Raw genomic sequence first — 16,271 nt, 5'->3', positions numbered from 1 at the left:
CGTTAGCGTGACGCAAGTGGAGCTGTATCATGTGACATCAATTTGTTTGACATTTAGTGTGTAACCAACGGAAATATGTGGATTCATCAACTCTAGCAGCAACAATATTATTATAAAAGTAAATATAATATAATATAATATAATATAATATGATTTAATATCTATGCATAACACTGACGACTTTTTGATATCACGGAAAGACATAGGTACAGCCACATTCTAATCGACTTCGAAATGTTTTATGAGAGGCATTACATTTGCCAGTTGAATAAAAATCTGTCTGGCTGCAACTTTAATTTTAGTGAATTAACGGAAGAGTATAAGAGCAATAATGATCGGGTCGTTTGAAAAATATGATAATTTAGATGTAGATATACAGTACTGGAGTTCATGTATTGTTCGTACTGTGGTGTCTATTTACAGGATGATGGGTACACCTAGAATGACTTGAATTAATTGACGTGAGACACAGATCATCGTCGACAGTAGGTATGCTTTGGTCCTTGGACAGCTGTATATTATTCTAGTGATTTGGCAATTTGCAGCATTCACTTGATCATTAAAGAGGAGGAAATGTAAGACTGTCAACTGGGAAGATAGGCAAGTAGATCGATTTCAATTTCATTTCTGCTTCATAAGAGAATACGATAATATTGGCAGAAACTATAGAGCGGCTAGCTGGCAGAATCGTTAGCACGCCGGGCGAAATGCTTTCGGTATTTTGTCCGTCGTTACGTTCTGAGATCAAATTCCGCCGAGGTTGATTTTATCTTTCAAGTTCTCAGAGTCGACATAATACATACGAGCTGAGCGGTGGGGTGAATGTCAACGCCTTATCCTTCCACCAAAATTGCTGGGTTTGTGCTAAACTTTAAAACTAATATTGTAAGAAACTATATATATATATATATACATATATATGTGTGTGTGTGTGTGTGTGTGTGTAGAGAGAGAGAGATGTACGTATGTATACACGCACGCATATATAAACACATATATACTTACATACACATCACGTGTACATGTGCGTGTGTTTGGCTGAATATGTAAATTTTACTTCGGAACGATGAGGTCCGGGCTTCGATCCCAGTGTGTGAACAAGACAAAGGTCATTTCATATAACCCTGGGTTGAGTCGATCCCAGTCTTTTTTATGAAATTAGACAGATGGAAGCCGTGTAGATACCCGTCAGGTGGATTGTACCTGTGATTCAAATGGTACAACCTTGTCACACACTGTCTCTCACTGACTCTGCCTGAAAATTACAGTATGGGTGCATTTATCTGTGGTATACTCTACCACATGCACGCTAATTCAATGAGCAGGTTATTCAATTGATCGAACACCTGAGTCTTTATCGTTGAACGGCGGAGCTCCACCACCGCCTCTCTCTCTCTCTCACACACACACACACACACACACTCCCTCTCTCTCTCTCTCACACACACACACACACACACTCCCTCTCTCTCTCTCTCACACACACACACACACACACACTCCCTCTCTCTCTCACACACTCCCTCTCTCTCTCACACACACACACATTTATATGTGCACAGACTCACTGATATATCATCACCATTTCCCATTCTCCGCCTGCGGTACAATGCGCTCCAGTACGAGATAGTTGCCTGCCATAGTATGAACTTATGTTTTTGGAACTAACCCCAAGTTAGTTTCCTCAACATTCTCTTCCGTGCTGGCTTAGATCATATTGGAAGAGGCTATAAATTTGGGAGTTTTCCTTCTCGGAGATTGATTGCTTTCTCAGTAGGACCCGAAATACCTTTTACGTGGGAGCAGGGCGTGCAAGAAATAGCAGTCAAATCTTTCGTTTTCTGGGGGAAAGGAGCTGGTTATGTGTGATATCGATATCACATTCGTTGAAAGCATGCGAAATAACCCGGAAATTAAAAATAAAAAAAGCCACGAAACAAAACTCCGTTGTTGGGAAACTCAAATTTTCCAGGTGATCCAACGGTTCACGAGTAGTCTAGTAAATACCTAAAACTATTAGTGGCCGTATCCTACAAACTATTAAGTCGCACTCCTTTGCAGGAGACGGCTAAAGTTTGGCTACATTTATGTGTGTCTGTATGTATATACGTAAATACACACACACACACAGATACACACACACACACACACACACACACACGTTTATATTCCATCAGTTATTGAAAGAGCAATCTATAGCTGCGTTATCGTGAAAGTTTTGGAACAAAAATAAAATAGTAAAATAACGCTGCTTCAGTTGAAGAGAAAAAAAGACGTTTTATTTATTATCTTCTCTGTTCTCTCTCCACTATGATGCTTCACAAATACAACTTGTAATGATATTCAAAGGTTTTGCACATTTAGGTAAGTGAATGCTTGTTTACGAAATTTTACGGCAGAAAATATAAAGATATATACTAAACATTTGAAGAGGAACAATCGCTATCAAGAAAGCATTAGATGTAGCGCGAATGTATAGCTATATGCATTTATCTATAGACATGTAGCTATGTAACTTTAAGAGCATTTTCGCGTATACCTCAATGTAGACATGATTATAATTGTATGTATGCTAAAACTACACTGAATAAAATATTTTAAAGAACATAGCGAATAGAACATTGGAATAATATATCTCTATATCTTACGACCGTAAACATTTCGTTTTGTTTCTCTACGCAAAACGCTAAATTCCACGTTTTTCATTTCACTTTATTTGTAAGGCGTAATAGATTTTATTGAAGTGATACTTGCAAAAGTATGATATGAAGATCATGGGTAGTTTTGTGTATCTTTGTATATGATTTTGGAAAGCATTATTCATTGCTAAATTTCGTCAGAAGTCTTTGGAGTGGGAATGTTTTCAATCAACTTTTGTACATGATTATTACATACATGCATAAGAAACATACATGTATACGTGTATGTTTTTTATGCGTTTATAATCATATACACATTTATGTATACATTAATGCATACATAAATACAAACATCTTCCTGTACACTGGAAGAATAGAAACATTTTGGTTTAAGTAAAATAATTCCTCTTTCTCGAATATCTCATAACATTTTAGCCTTAGATCTGGAGAAAAAAAGGAATGATTTTAATCAATATGCATAATGGCATCAAAATAAAAAATTGTGTTGTACCAACGTCAGCAGTAAAACTTACATCATTGACATTGAAACATTCACCAAATGGTGAGGGAAATCTGCGTAAAGAAAAAGCATTAGGAAGAGAATTCCTATTTGGAAACTGGTATAGTATGCTGATATTCTACAGAAAGTCATTAGTATGTATATTAAAAAAGAATTGGAAGGCTACATTGACATATCACATTGGTTTGCTATTGCACAGTTATATTTTGTAACCAAAGATGAGAAAACTGACTTGGTAGAAACTATAGTCCCATAGCTTGCATAACTCGCTTAAGGTAAGTTGTTACAATCGATTCCTCCAAGACCGTTCTGAGAGAGGGTGCTGAAAAGTTCGTGGCTTTAAGGGTGTCGCGGAAGGCCTGGTTGGAGGCTCAATCTTCCGATTTCTTTTATATGTCTTAGAAAACTGGTGGACCGATGCAATAAATGTGTGACACCGAGAGAGGATCATGTTGAATAAAATCATAATTAACTGATCCTCCTTTTATTTTCTGTTACCCCAAAGCCAGAGGCTTTTCAGGACCTCTCGTAGTTTCTGTTGCTTGACTTCAATAAAACGTTTAAACCATACTGTCCGCATATCCGCAAACAATTAACTTTGAAATAACAGCTGGAAAACTGGATGTGAACTACTGACACTGAATTGATATAAGATTGTTTTAAATATGATGTATATTTTTCCCTGTACTACATGACATAAACACCTGAATCTTCTTTTGCTCGTTTATATTCAGGATATGTTAAGAAATAACTGGAAATTCCTCTTAGGCACGTTTCTGTACCAATTACTCTGTAAGTAATGTTTTACGTTTTTATTTTTTGTATTTTACAACAGATTTTTTTTACTAATAATTGTGCGAGTAATTTATAGAAATGCTATGTAGACCGTATTATGAATATCTAATGCATAACATTTGGAATAAACGTCCTTGGTACCTTGTCACAACTAATTTCTTTAGATATCAAGTATCTTTCGAACGATCCTTGCTGTTCCTAATAGAACAGATTTCTCTATTAACGCAATTCACATAGTTACATCAATCTCAATGATGAAACCAGCAAGTCTGCATATTTTCGCTATGTTCTAATCATACGAACAGTTTTTGATTTATTTGCAGGTTTTAATCACTGATACCCATTAATTACGGCTTTGTCCATTGACATTATATTAAATATCATTTTTATATAATGTTTGAAGGAGTAAATATTACTTTTTTGGTGCCTAGAGCGCTTATAACTACTGGGATTACTTTTACAGAAACCCCACCCCCGCAGCGTTGGCGTTTATAATCATCATCATCATCGTCGTCATCGTCGTCGTTGCTATTTATTATTGAGTGAGAGAGCAGTGCATGCCATCAAAGTGACACTGGGGCGAAATATACGAAGCCAAATTATACCCATCATGACTACTCGTCTGATAAGGATACACGAGGCACATGCATCACACCCATATGTGCGCGACATGGTGATCTCATATCAAGATAAACAGTGCATGACCTCACAGGTGGGGCCAAGTTAGAACTTTCTCAGGTCGAGTAGCCCATCCCGCTCGAAAGGACCCTGAATAAGGGTTGTTTAAGGATGATGAACAAAACACCCATGTTTCCAGAGGTGAATTATACAAACCCCAAAGAATTCCTCTCAACACATGGCTATGATGCTCACCACCACTTCTGCTCGTGATCAGAGATGCACATATCGTCAGTCACTAAGGGACATGCTCATCTGATTAAAGTCATCTGAGCAAATCTGTGGTATTGAGCAGAATATTTGCTGTAGCCCATCTTTTTAAACCAAGACAAAGCATGTACGTGACTGCATTTCCAATCAGTTAAGATAAGAAGTTACGAGAACTACGGCCTGATATTACAATTATTATTATTCGACATTTGATAGTTCCAGGCAAATTCCTACTGCATCACCAGCGACAGCTCCGTGTTGCTGAAGTGTGTGCAGCAATGTGTTTTGTTTTTTGTAGGATGAGTGCCAACTCTTCTCGCATCAGTTTATTTTGCTATGGCGTTTGGTTGCAGTCTTTCGTTACTTTAGTGTTTCTATTGTGTGTTGTATATAATGCAAATTGTGTTCTGTTTTAAAGTACATATTGTTGGCATTTCCTATTTTATTGCGTATTTACTGTATAGAGAGCGTGTCTTGTATTTGTGTATTGTTTTATTTGAGTACTTGTATTGAATTATTATTCTTGCGTAGGATGTGGGCTGTTTTTAGCAGGGCTATTTTTGGATAGTGCGTAGTGTTGAGAGTCCTGGTATAGCTTCTACGGTTTTATTCATATGTTTTTTATCATACTGAATACTCCAGTTATTGCTGGTATAGTTCTCACCTTCATTCTCCACATCTTGAATACTTCAGTTTCGAAGTCTATTCTTTGACAATTTCTCCATTTCTTTTTGAACAATAATTTGGTTAGAAGTGACTGCAGTGTCAATAAGCAAGTGTTCCCCCCCCCCCCAATCATTGATTATTATGTCTGGGAGATTAGCTTTTTTTATTTCTTTGTCAGTTTGAACAGGGATATCCCAGATGATTGTGGCCTGATAGTCGACTTGTACCTTGTTTGGCAGATGTTTATACCATTTCTTGTTAGTTCTCGACTGTTGTCAATTGTAACTGACAGAAACTTCCATTCATTTTGGTTTTCATTTTACACAGGGATATTTACTGAGCCTTATCAACAAACGCATCAAAAGTTGGCATTACCAACAGGTCAGTTTTCTTTTTATTATTATTATTATAAATCAACCTATCCTTCCCCCCAATTCCAGGCCTTGTGCCTATAGTAGAAAGGATCATCATCATCATCATCATCATCATCATCATCATCACCACCACACCACCATCACCACCACTACCATCATCATCATCATCACCACCACTACCACCACCACCACCACCACCACCACCACCATCATCATCATCATCATCATCATCATCACCACCATCACCACCACCACCACCATCATCATCATCATCATCATCATCATCGGCAGCTGTAGTAGTTAGTAGTGGTAGTGCTTGTTGTATTTTCTTTTGCTGACTCGTTCTAACGAGCCTTGAATTTTAAAATGTGCTTCGATTTTTCTCGCCGGTTTTTAAGTATAACTGAAGTTCATTTTTCCTTTTACACAAAGACTTTAGCTGAGCCTTATGAAGATTCGTTGCAAAATTTTATGACATTAGGTCAGTTGTCTTTTATTTATTATTTCTTTATTGCTCACAGGGGGCCAAACATAGAGGGGACAAACAAGGACAGACAAACGGATTAGGTCGATTACATCAACCCCAGTGCGTAACTGGTACTTAATTTATCGCCCCCGAAAGGATGAAAGGCAAAGTCGACCTCGACGGAATTTGAACTCAGAATGTAGCGGCAGACGAAATACCGCTAGGCATTTCGCCCGGCGTGCTAACGTTTCTGTCAGCCCGCCGCCTTATTTTCTTTTATTTATTCCATACTGTATAACCTACAATGGACAATAGATTTCCGTTTTATGTGTATCATTCCCTAGAAAACAAGAAAAAGGTATTAAACGTAGACATTAATAAATGCACAATCATAGAAATTGTAGAAAATGAAAAGTAACATCAACACCAACAACACCCACTGATGCTTGATAAAAGGAAAGTGTAGTGGACACTAAGCTAAACCGTATTACTCGCAAGTCTACTCTAAAATAAGAATATCTTAGATAAGAAACATCGTGCCGGAAGAACTGCAGCTTGGCAACAATTTGTTTAAGAGACAGGCAATCGCATGTTACAATCTATTACATAAGCATACAAAAAGGGAGAGAAAAGTACCTATGCTTTTCAAAAGCTCCATAGTTGGAGATATTTGCTGTTGACTTCTTTTTTAACTGGCTGAGGCAGGGGACTGCTGTATGACAACATATGCTTCACATTCAGAAAAAAAAAATGACGGAGTGAAAGTGAAAGTGTAAGTTCAAATAATGCGGCGAGCTAGCAAAATCGTTACTCCACTTGGAAAAATGTTGAGCAACATTTCTGCCGACTTCCCTTTGTGAGTTCAAATTCCGCCGGGGTCGACTTTGTCTTTCGACTTATCGGGATCGATAAAATAAGTATCAGATGAACACTGAGGTCGATGTCATCGACTTGTACCCTTCCTCGAAATTGCTGGCCTTGTGCCAAAATTTGAAATCAATGTTAAAACATGAAATATATTTTATGGAAATGGAATTTCAGCAATGTTGAATGTTTCAACAAATATATCCATTTCTTATTTCTACTCTTTTTTTTTTTTTTTCAGAAGAAACTATAAGTTTCAGAGACGGCGGAATTGTATTTGTTAACGTATACGAAACCGGAAAATTAATTTGTCCCTTCCGGCCAGGCGATTTTCTTCAGGAATGGTCTAATAAGAACTTGGTTGCTACTTGTAGTCATGTGGAGTACAAGGAAAACCCAGCGTTCCAAGTAGTAAATGTTACATGTCATAAACTAGAATCTACATTAATAGTTTCTGTTTTAACTGCAAAACCACCATTGGTCTTCTTCTGTCTGACAAGGAGACGAAAGAATTTGAGGTTCATGATTCAACCTTTATACAGTGAGTCATGGTAAAATTAATCTAAATTTTTATTACATAAACTCAAGACTCAAATTTAGGAAGGAGTCATGAATGAATGTATGAATGAATCAATGAATCAATCAGTCAGTCAGTCTGTCTGTCTGTCTGTATCTCTCTCTCTCTCTCTCTCTCTCTCTCTCTCTCTCTCTCTCTCCCCGTCCGTCCGTCCGTCTGTCTGTCTATACATATATACACAAATATAATATACATATATAATGTTTGCGTGTGGAAGCGCAATGGCCCAGTGGTTAGGGCAGCGGACTCGCGGTCGAAGGATCGCAGTTTCGATTCCCAGACCCGGCGTTGTGTGTGTTCATTGAGCGAAACACCTAAAAGCTCCACGAGGCTCCGGCAGGGGGGGGGCGACCCCTTTTGTACTCTTTCGCCCCAACTTTCTCTCACTCTTTCTTCCTGTTTCTTGAGTAACGCTGCGATGGACTGGCGTCCTGTCCAGCTGGGGAGGGGGGAACACATACGCCATAGAAACCGGGAAACTGGGCCCATGAGCCTGGCTAGGCTTTGAAAGGGCGAGAAAAGAAAAAAATGTTTGCGTACGTAAATATTTGAAGAAAGATTTTTTAAATTAGAAATTAACTACATAGAAAATTTATAAAAAAAGTAACAGAATGAATCGATCTCTTGGAAAGCACTTTTCTTACAGTGTACAAACACTTTCACTATTTACAGTTTTACAGTGGGTTCTTTTTTTTTCAAATTAACGTGTTATGGGGCTAATCATTAATTTTCATTAATACTGTATCGCATACAAGTGTCTGTAACATGTATATTATATACCATTGCCATAACTATAAAACTGGACACCAGTTATCTTTTTTCGTCTCATTTCTCTCGAATATCGCTAAACAGTATATTTCTGTAATATTGTTTCGATGTTAATCCAACATATACCATTTTCTGTTGCAGACGGTGTTGGAAATCTTTTTTTGTATGATCACCGCGACACTCTTCCTGCCGGGTCAACTTTACGATTGATCTGTGAATTAGGCGAAAGCACCACTTTGATATGGTACCATGGAGACGGCGCAGTACTGGCATCGTATATATACTGTGTTGATTCAAATTATGACCATACAAAATTTCCAGGGCGTATTTACATTACATGTAATTCTGAATTACATAAATCGTCTCTGACTATCCACCCTGTCAAACCATCTGATGGCCGTTTTAGTATTGTTTGTAAAACAGACGAACATGCTAGCATGATTAATATAACGGTTTTCAGTAAGTATTTAATTTAATTTCCTGAAGTCAGATTAGATTGCCAATTTATAACACATTTTATTATTTGTAGGTCATGATCTCACTCTCTTCTATCTCGTTCTGTTTGATAATATATTGTTGCATATTTTTTTCAGGATCTGTAGACTTTGTTGACATTGACATCGGTGATATGGAAGCTGTTGTGAATAAAGTTACAATTGTTGTATGTCCTTTTGAAAAAGGAGATGAATTGAAGTACTGGAAAATGAATCAAACTTTGGTTAGTTGTAGGAACACGTCAACCAAGTCTAACTCGAAATACTATATATCCCAAGTTAAGTGTAATAATCAATTCTCTCAAATTTCCATCAAACTTTTGACTAAAATCAATAAATTAACACTCTACTGCGTAAGTAAGAAAAATAAGCTCATGAAGATCACATTAATACCCAAACAAGGTATGTATAAAAATGTCTATGTAAAACTTCAACTGCTTTACTGTAAATTATTATTATCACTATCGGTAGAGTCGTTAGCACGCTGGGCAAAATACTTAGCGATATTTCGCCTATCTTTATGTTCTGAGTCCAATTTACGCCGCGTTTGACTTTGTCTTTCATCTTTTCAGGGTCGATAAATTAAGTACTGGGGTCAATATGATCGACTTATCCCCTCTCCACAAATTTCACTGGACGATCTGAAGTTATACGCAAAAGATGAAAAGGATCTGAAAGGGCTACTAGTAACTGGGAAAAAATTCAGCGATGGCATGAATATGGAATTTGGCCTTGACAAGTGTGCAAAAGCTTCGTTCAAACGTGGCAAACTGACATCTAATACCTCGACCCAACTTGATAATGATACATCTATCAAGAAGGCTTCTATTAGTATCTTGGGATACATGAATGGAAAGGGATTCAACACGGATCAATGAAAGAGAAGATCAGGAAAGAGTATTATAGACATATCAGAATGGTCCTGAATGCTGAGTTGAACTCTGAGAATAGAATAGCAGATATAAACTCCCTGGCGGTACCAGTTGTCCAGTATAACTTTAATGTCATCAATTGGAATCTGAGTGATCTCCAGAGCATGGACATATAGACCAAAAACTGCTGACACTAAACAGGATGCACCACTCAAAATCAGATGCCCACAGGCTCTATCTCCCACGAAAGGAAGACGGCAGAGGCTTAAACCAGCTTGAAACGTCGTATAAGATTACCACGATAGGACTTCAAGTGTACATCCAAAGTAACACTGGCTGGATGACACAGCTGGTAAGACAACATGAACAGATTAAGACACTGCACTCAATCTCAAAGGAAGCATATATATATATACAGACGAGAGCTTAACCAGCCTGATTATAATGATGATAAGGAAGACAAACCACACACTGAGGAAGCAAAAAGGTGCAAAACAAAAGCCAGGCAGGAAAGCTTGAAGGGAATATCAAGACTCTAGGAAGAAAAACCATTGCATGGGCAATACTCCAAACGAGCTAGGGAAGCTGATGTAGATATAAGAATGTGCTGGTTTGAAAGCCGAAACAGAAGGAATTATCCTAGCTACACAAGATCAGAGTTTCCTCACCCTGAACTATCAAGCTAACGTCACACACAATGCGGTAGACACAAAGTGTAGACTCTGCAATGACACACTTGAGAGTATTCACCACATTGTTGCCGTTTCTTAGTCCTTGCCCCTACAGAATATAAAATCAGGCATGACCGGGTTGGCCACTATTTGCACTGGAGAGTATGCCGTCAGTATGGTATCCCGCACCCTAAGAACTGCTATGAACACCATCCAGAACCAGTTACTGAGGGAGAGAATGTTACTATCCTATGGGATTCTGGAATACATTCAGACGGGAACAGATGAGTCGTAATCATCAAAGACCTATAACAAAAATACGCCTGTTAATTGATATGACAGTAACTCTTGATAGAAACATCTCAGCAAAGGAAGTTAAAAAACGGTCGAAATATAAGGACTTTGAGGTATCTAGGACGTGGCAATTAAAAAGCAAAACCATCCTTGTTGCTGTAGGTACCCCGGGAATGATCAAGAGAAAGGTACTGACAAATATTTTGTCCAGATCGCTGGGAAACCAACACACTATAGGACTCAAAAAATTGTGTTGACATCATCCACCCACATTCACTGGAAGTTTCCATCCATCTAATATATACGTGCCTTAGGTCTCTGGTTGAAACCCAACTGGAAGATGAAATAAAATGCAAATCAATCGGATAATGATGATAATAATAATAATAATAATAATAATAATAATAATAATAATAATAATAATAATAATAATAATAATAATAATAATAATAATAATGATGATGATGATGATGATAATAATGATGATGATAATGATGATAATAATAATAATAATAATAATAATAATAATAATCCTTTCCACTAAAGGCACAAGGCCTGAAATTTGGTGGGAGGGGACTAGTCAATTATATTGACCTCAGTGTTTCACTGATACTAAATTTATTGACCCCGAAAGGATGTAAGGCAAAGTCGACCTCGGCGGAATTTGAACTTAGAACGTAGCGACGGGCCAAATACCACTAACCATTTCACCCAGCGTGCAAACGATTCTGCTAGCTGGCTGCCTTAGTAACAAAAACAACAACAACAACAACAACAAAAACAACAACAACAACAACAACAACAATAATAATAATAATAATAATAACAATAATATGTCCTGATGCAGTACCAGGCAGTACAAGGCTTCTCATCTTTACTGAATAGAAGTGTTATCATGTACATCGTTTTATTTTGGTATAAAAGGTGGTTTACAGCAAATATTCTGCTCAATACTACAGATTTGCTTGTCAGTTGTTTGACCTTAACCAGTTAAGCATGTCCCTTAGTGGCTGACAATATGTGCATCTCTGATCACGAGCAGAAGTAGTGTTTCATTCAACATCCTTAAACAACCCTTATTCAGGGAACCTTTTGAGCGGGATGGGGTACTCGACTTGAAGAATAGTGCTAGGTTGGGCGGGAGGAGATTTACGTCTTTCGTCACCATACATCCCAGATAATGCAGCTGTCTACTTCCTCTATGGTTTAAGGTGACAGGCGCTGGTATAGCGTGCCTATGGAACATGGTTTTGATCTTTCTAAGGTACATATTGAAGCCAACAGATTGACTTATTGTGTGGATATCGATATCTCCGCCAGTTCCTTCGGTGTATGTGATGTCATGGTGATATCATCTGCGAAGTCCAGGTGGCATAGATGTTCCCCGTCAATGTCGATGCTTTTTTGTCGCACTGGATTTTGTTGATGACAGCGTCTTGCAGGCATGATGTAAATAACTTCGATGAGGTGTTATATTATCGCCTTTTCTTGCTCCTCTCTTCAGCTTGATCTTATCACTGTTTTGGTGTAGCCTGTAAAGAGTTGCACCGCTGTGAAGGTTTTTCAGTATTGCAATATCAGTGAGATCCACCCCTTAGTTCTTCGATGTTCTAAGGAGCGACGTGAATTCTGTGGAGTCGAAGACCTTCTCATAATCAACAAAGGCAAAACAGAAATGCGATGTAGCATTCGTTCGCCTTGTCTTACCATTGACTGACAACCTGAATGTAATCAATAGTAGAGAATCCTATTCTAAAGCCAGCTTGTTCTTATGGTTGACAGAGACCCGAAGTGCCGAGCATCCACCTTAGCATAATGTAGGAAAACAGCTTGTAGATGTTAGGCAAGAAACTGATAGTACGGTAGTTCTCCAAGTCCATTGTCACCTTCCTTGCAAAGTAAGACACTTGTGCGTTCTTCCAATTGTTGGGAACTTTGCTTTTTCAAAGCTTCTGTTAAACAGATTAGTGACCAGCATCACGATGGGATCTCCACCGTCCTGGATAATGCTAACAGAGATGTTGTCCTCGCCAGGTGCCTTGTTTCTCTTGAGCCGTTTGATAAGAGAGTATAAATTTTACATTATTTCGTCAATTTATTTATTCATAGACTCCAAGTATACATCCATTTAAATCCATTCAAATTATTGCTCTGCTGCATATTTTATCGTCCTTTAAATTTTTTTTTCTTAATAAACTAATTACAATATTTTGTTCTAGCATTGGTTAATTTGCTTATTTGTCAAATTTCTTCCAGATGAATCCAACGCCAATATTATAATTATAGCGGTTTCATCAGTAGGACTGTGTCTCTTGGTTTTCTTTATAGCTATAATTGCCATCTTGAAATTTACTGATGGCTTATGTTTCAAGAAATTGCAGATATGCGATGACTACTTAAACAAAGATTAAAGCGATGAATAAATACTATATTAACTAAACGAGAATATTTCCTCCTATTTTGCTCTGTTAAGCGTACGCCATTAAACACGTGATATACATATATATATATATATAAATAGATACATGCATATGTTTTAGAAAAGCTTGTTTTACGTAACGCTCAACGTATTAGCCAATTTAGTGATATCAAAACCTCGTGCTTTGTGCATTAAAAAGCAAATTTGAAACAGCTACGTATTTGAGGAAATATTATTTTCATTATGCATTTAACACGAATAAATAATTAGATTATTTATGATTACTCACTTAACATGAATAAATAAAACAATATTAGTGAATTACTAATATACTTGTGCTAAATATATTATTTAGGTTGTTAAGTGAGCAATGAATATAGCAACGCTCTAAGATATTAGTGAATTCTTAGAACAGGATTATGTACTTTAAGACAAGATGCATGCAGTTAAAAGGCTACGGTTGTAAAAGAAGGAACTGAAAGCATTATAGCGCTCAAATGTCTCTTCATAACATGAAGACAGAATACGTTGTTATGTGTAATTGATAACTGAAACGGTTTAGACATTCAATAACAATTTTATTTTGTAGCCATTTACAACTGTAAAATGCGCGTTCAATAAAATATTTGTGTAGCATAAAAGATGTGTTTTACTGTTTTTTATTTGTAAATACATAAACTTCGTATACTGAAAAGTCCCATGCAATAGTTATTTTTATGTGATAACCTCTGATGGATGTTTGTCGAATCTATGGGCAGGAATGAAGGAACAGCAATATTGCCGGGTTCCATACCTTTGAGAGTCTCCTTCGGCGCAAGTAGTTTAAAGCATTGCTTCGGCCTTTTCAACGATATTTGATAAACAATATGAAGATACCGTTCGCGTTCTTAAGTGTTAGACATAATCCGTCGCTCAGTTGAACACAACTAGTTGGCATTTGAGTGTCTTTAGTCCATTATTTTGATGCATGATAAGGCAACGAGCTGGCAGAACGGTTAGCACATCGGGGGAAATGCTTAGCAGCATTTCGTCCGTCTTTACGCTTTGAGTTCAAATTCCGCCGAGGTTGAGTTTGCCTTTTATCCTTTCATGCTCCATACAATAATTATCAATTGAGCACTGGGATCGATGCCAAAAGTTGGAACCATTATTATGTGGTATCATAAGGCGGTGAGCTGGCAGAATCGTTACCGCACAGGGATAAAATGCTCAGAAGCATTTCTTCCAATCTTACGTTCTCAGTTCAAATGCCGCGGCTGTTGACTTTTCCTTTAATACTTTCGGGGTCTGTAAAACAGTTGAACACTGAGTAATCGACACGCCCCCTATCTCGAAATTGCTAGCCTTTTGTGTTGCATCATGAGTTAATCAATCAGCTAATCATCATCAATAATGTATGAATTAAAGACCTAATTGGATACATTTGTTTTCATGTTGTCCTCAAACTGCAAATACTTGTCGACAAATTGCAAATATTTTCCAAAACTTACATAATAGTTAATTCCTCTGGAATACCTGTCACACACAGGAAATAAATCCTTGCATGGGACATGGTACCGACAAAGTTGCATCTTCTTGCTTGGAAAGCCTTCGTAATTCTACATGAAGGAGTAATTTGTCTAATTTCTCATCGTTGTCAGGGCTCAGATGTTGAAGTATTCATTTTTATTTTCTCTGGGGCAACCTGGTCTGTCTAAATGTTTCAGTACCTGAATTTATGTTAACAACACTCGGGAAAAAAGCAAGCAATCTTTTTATGTATGTATTTCTCACTTTCAGCGCTTTCGGAGGCCTGTAATGGAGGTCTTCTTTCCATGGTACTGCCATTACCTGATGAGTAAAAGGTTTAAACAAGAAAAAAAAAAAAACTTTAGCTGTGTAGCAAATTAAATCGGAAACATGTTATCGAATAAAAATAAGTAATTAGATCGTTCTGATGAACAAAATTCCTCAAGGCGGCGCCCCAGCACGGCCAGAGTGCACCGATTGAAACAAGTAAAAGAATAATAGAGTGTGCTTGTAACAATTCATCACAATTCACTTGATTTTGTCCTCTACTGGGGGAGAGAACTCTTTATCAATAGAGAGTAGGGGAGGTAACTTCTTTATGATAATGCCTATTTCGTACGTTAACACGGCTACGTTGCTATCAGAGTAAAACTGCTGAACCTTGTCTTCTGTTCAGTTTTCAACCACATTTTGAAATGCAATGACGACTATGGTGAATAGAGACAAACATAATATTGTTATGACTCATCAAGTCAGTAACTTTTTTGGATATTTTGTTCTCTCTCGTAGGCACTCCAGAATAATGTAAATATTAGTATCTTCTTGTCTGCTAACGATACGAAGGGATGCTGAAAAGTTCCTGTCTTTGGGTAAAGGAAAATACAGGAGGCTCAGTTAATTATGATATATATATATATATATATATATGTGTGTGTGTGTGTGTGTGTGTGTGTGTGTGTGTGTGTATGTATATATATATATATATATATATATATATATATATATATATATATATATATATATATATATATATACATATATATATATATATATATATATATATATATATATATATATATATATATATATATATATATATATATATATATATATATATATATATATATATATATATATATATATATATAGGCGCAGGAGTGGTTGTGTGGTAAGTAGCTTGCTTACCAACCATATGGTTCCGGGTTCAGTCCCAATGCGTGGTACCTTGGGCAAGTGTCTTCTGCTATAGCCTCGGGCCGACCAAAGCCTTGTGAGTGGATTTGGTAGATGGAAACTGAAAGAAGCCTGTCGTATATATATATATATATATATATATATATATATATATGTGTGTGTGTGTGTGTGTGTGTGTGTGTGTGTGTGTGTGTGTGTCTGTGTTTGTGTTTCTGTGTTTGTCCCCCCAACATTGCTTGACAACCGATGGTGGTGTGTTTA

At 37.1% G+C, this 16,271-nt stretch overlaps 1 protein-coding gene across 2 annotated transcripts; it reads left to right on the top strand.

The window, feature by feature from the left end:
* The first annotated feature begins 1 nt into the window (after position 1).
* LOC106876419 (uncharacterized) lies at positions 2-13,942 on the top strand. 2 transcript variants are annotated; one of them, XM_014924963.2, is made up of 7 exons: positions 2-118; positions 3,894-3,951; positions 5,836-5,889; positions 7,454-7,753; positions 8,699-9,016; positions 9,151-9,453; positions 13,145-13,942. In XM_014924963.2, the coding sequence occupies exons 2-7, from the start codon at positions 3,897-3,899 to the stop codon at positions 13,297-13,299; spliced, it is 1,185 nt and encodes a 394-aa protein (XP_014780449.1). In that variant the 5' UTR covers positions 2-118; positions 3,894-3,896; the 3' UTR covers positions 13,300-13,942. The 2 variants fall into 2 exon arrangements, with proteins under 2 accessions (XP_014780449.1, XP_089208223.1); XM_089352097.1 differs by lacking the exon at positions 2-118 and adding an exon at positions 2,018-2,364.
* The last annotated feature ends 2,329 nt before the right edge of the window (positions 13,943-16,271 follow it).

The sequence above is a fragment of the Octopus bimaculoides genome, chromosome 5, assembly GCF_046866305.1.
Source record: "Octopus bimaculoides isolate indiv1 chromosome 5, ASM4686630v1, whole genome shotgun sequence".
Classification (NCBI taxonomy): Eukaryota; Metazoa; Mollusca; class Cephalopoda; order Octopoda; family Octopodidae; genus Octopus; species Octopus bimaculoides.
Note: the sequence above shows the minus strand (reverse complement) of the source record. Positions and strands in the feature narration are given on the sequence as shown.

Coding starts and splice junctions, on each gene's coding strand:
- LOC106876419 (XM_014924963.2), top strand. CDS start 3,897: ATGTTAAGAAATAACTGGAAATTCCTCTTAGGCACGTTTCTGTACCAA. Junction 3,952..5,835: donor GTTTCTGTACCAATTACTCT/GTAAGTAATGTT, acceptor CATTTTACACAG/GGATATTTACTGAGCCTTAT. Junction 9,454..13,144: donor CACATTAATACCCAAACAAG/GTATGTATAAAA, acceptor AATTTCTTCCAG/ATGAATCCAACGCCAATATT.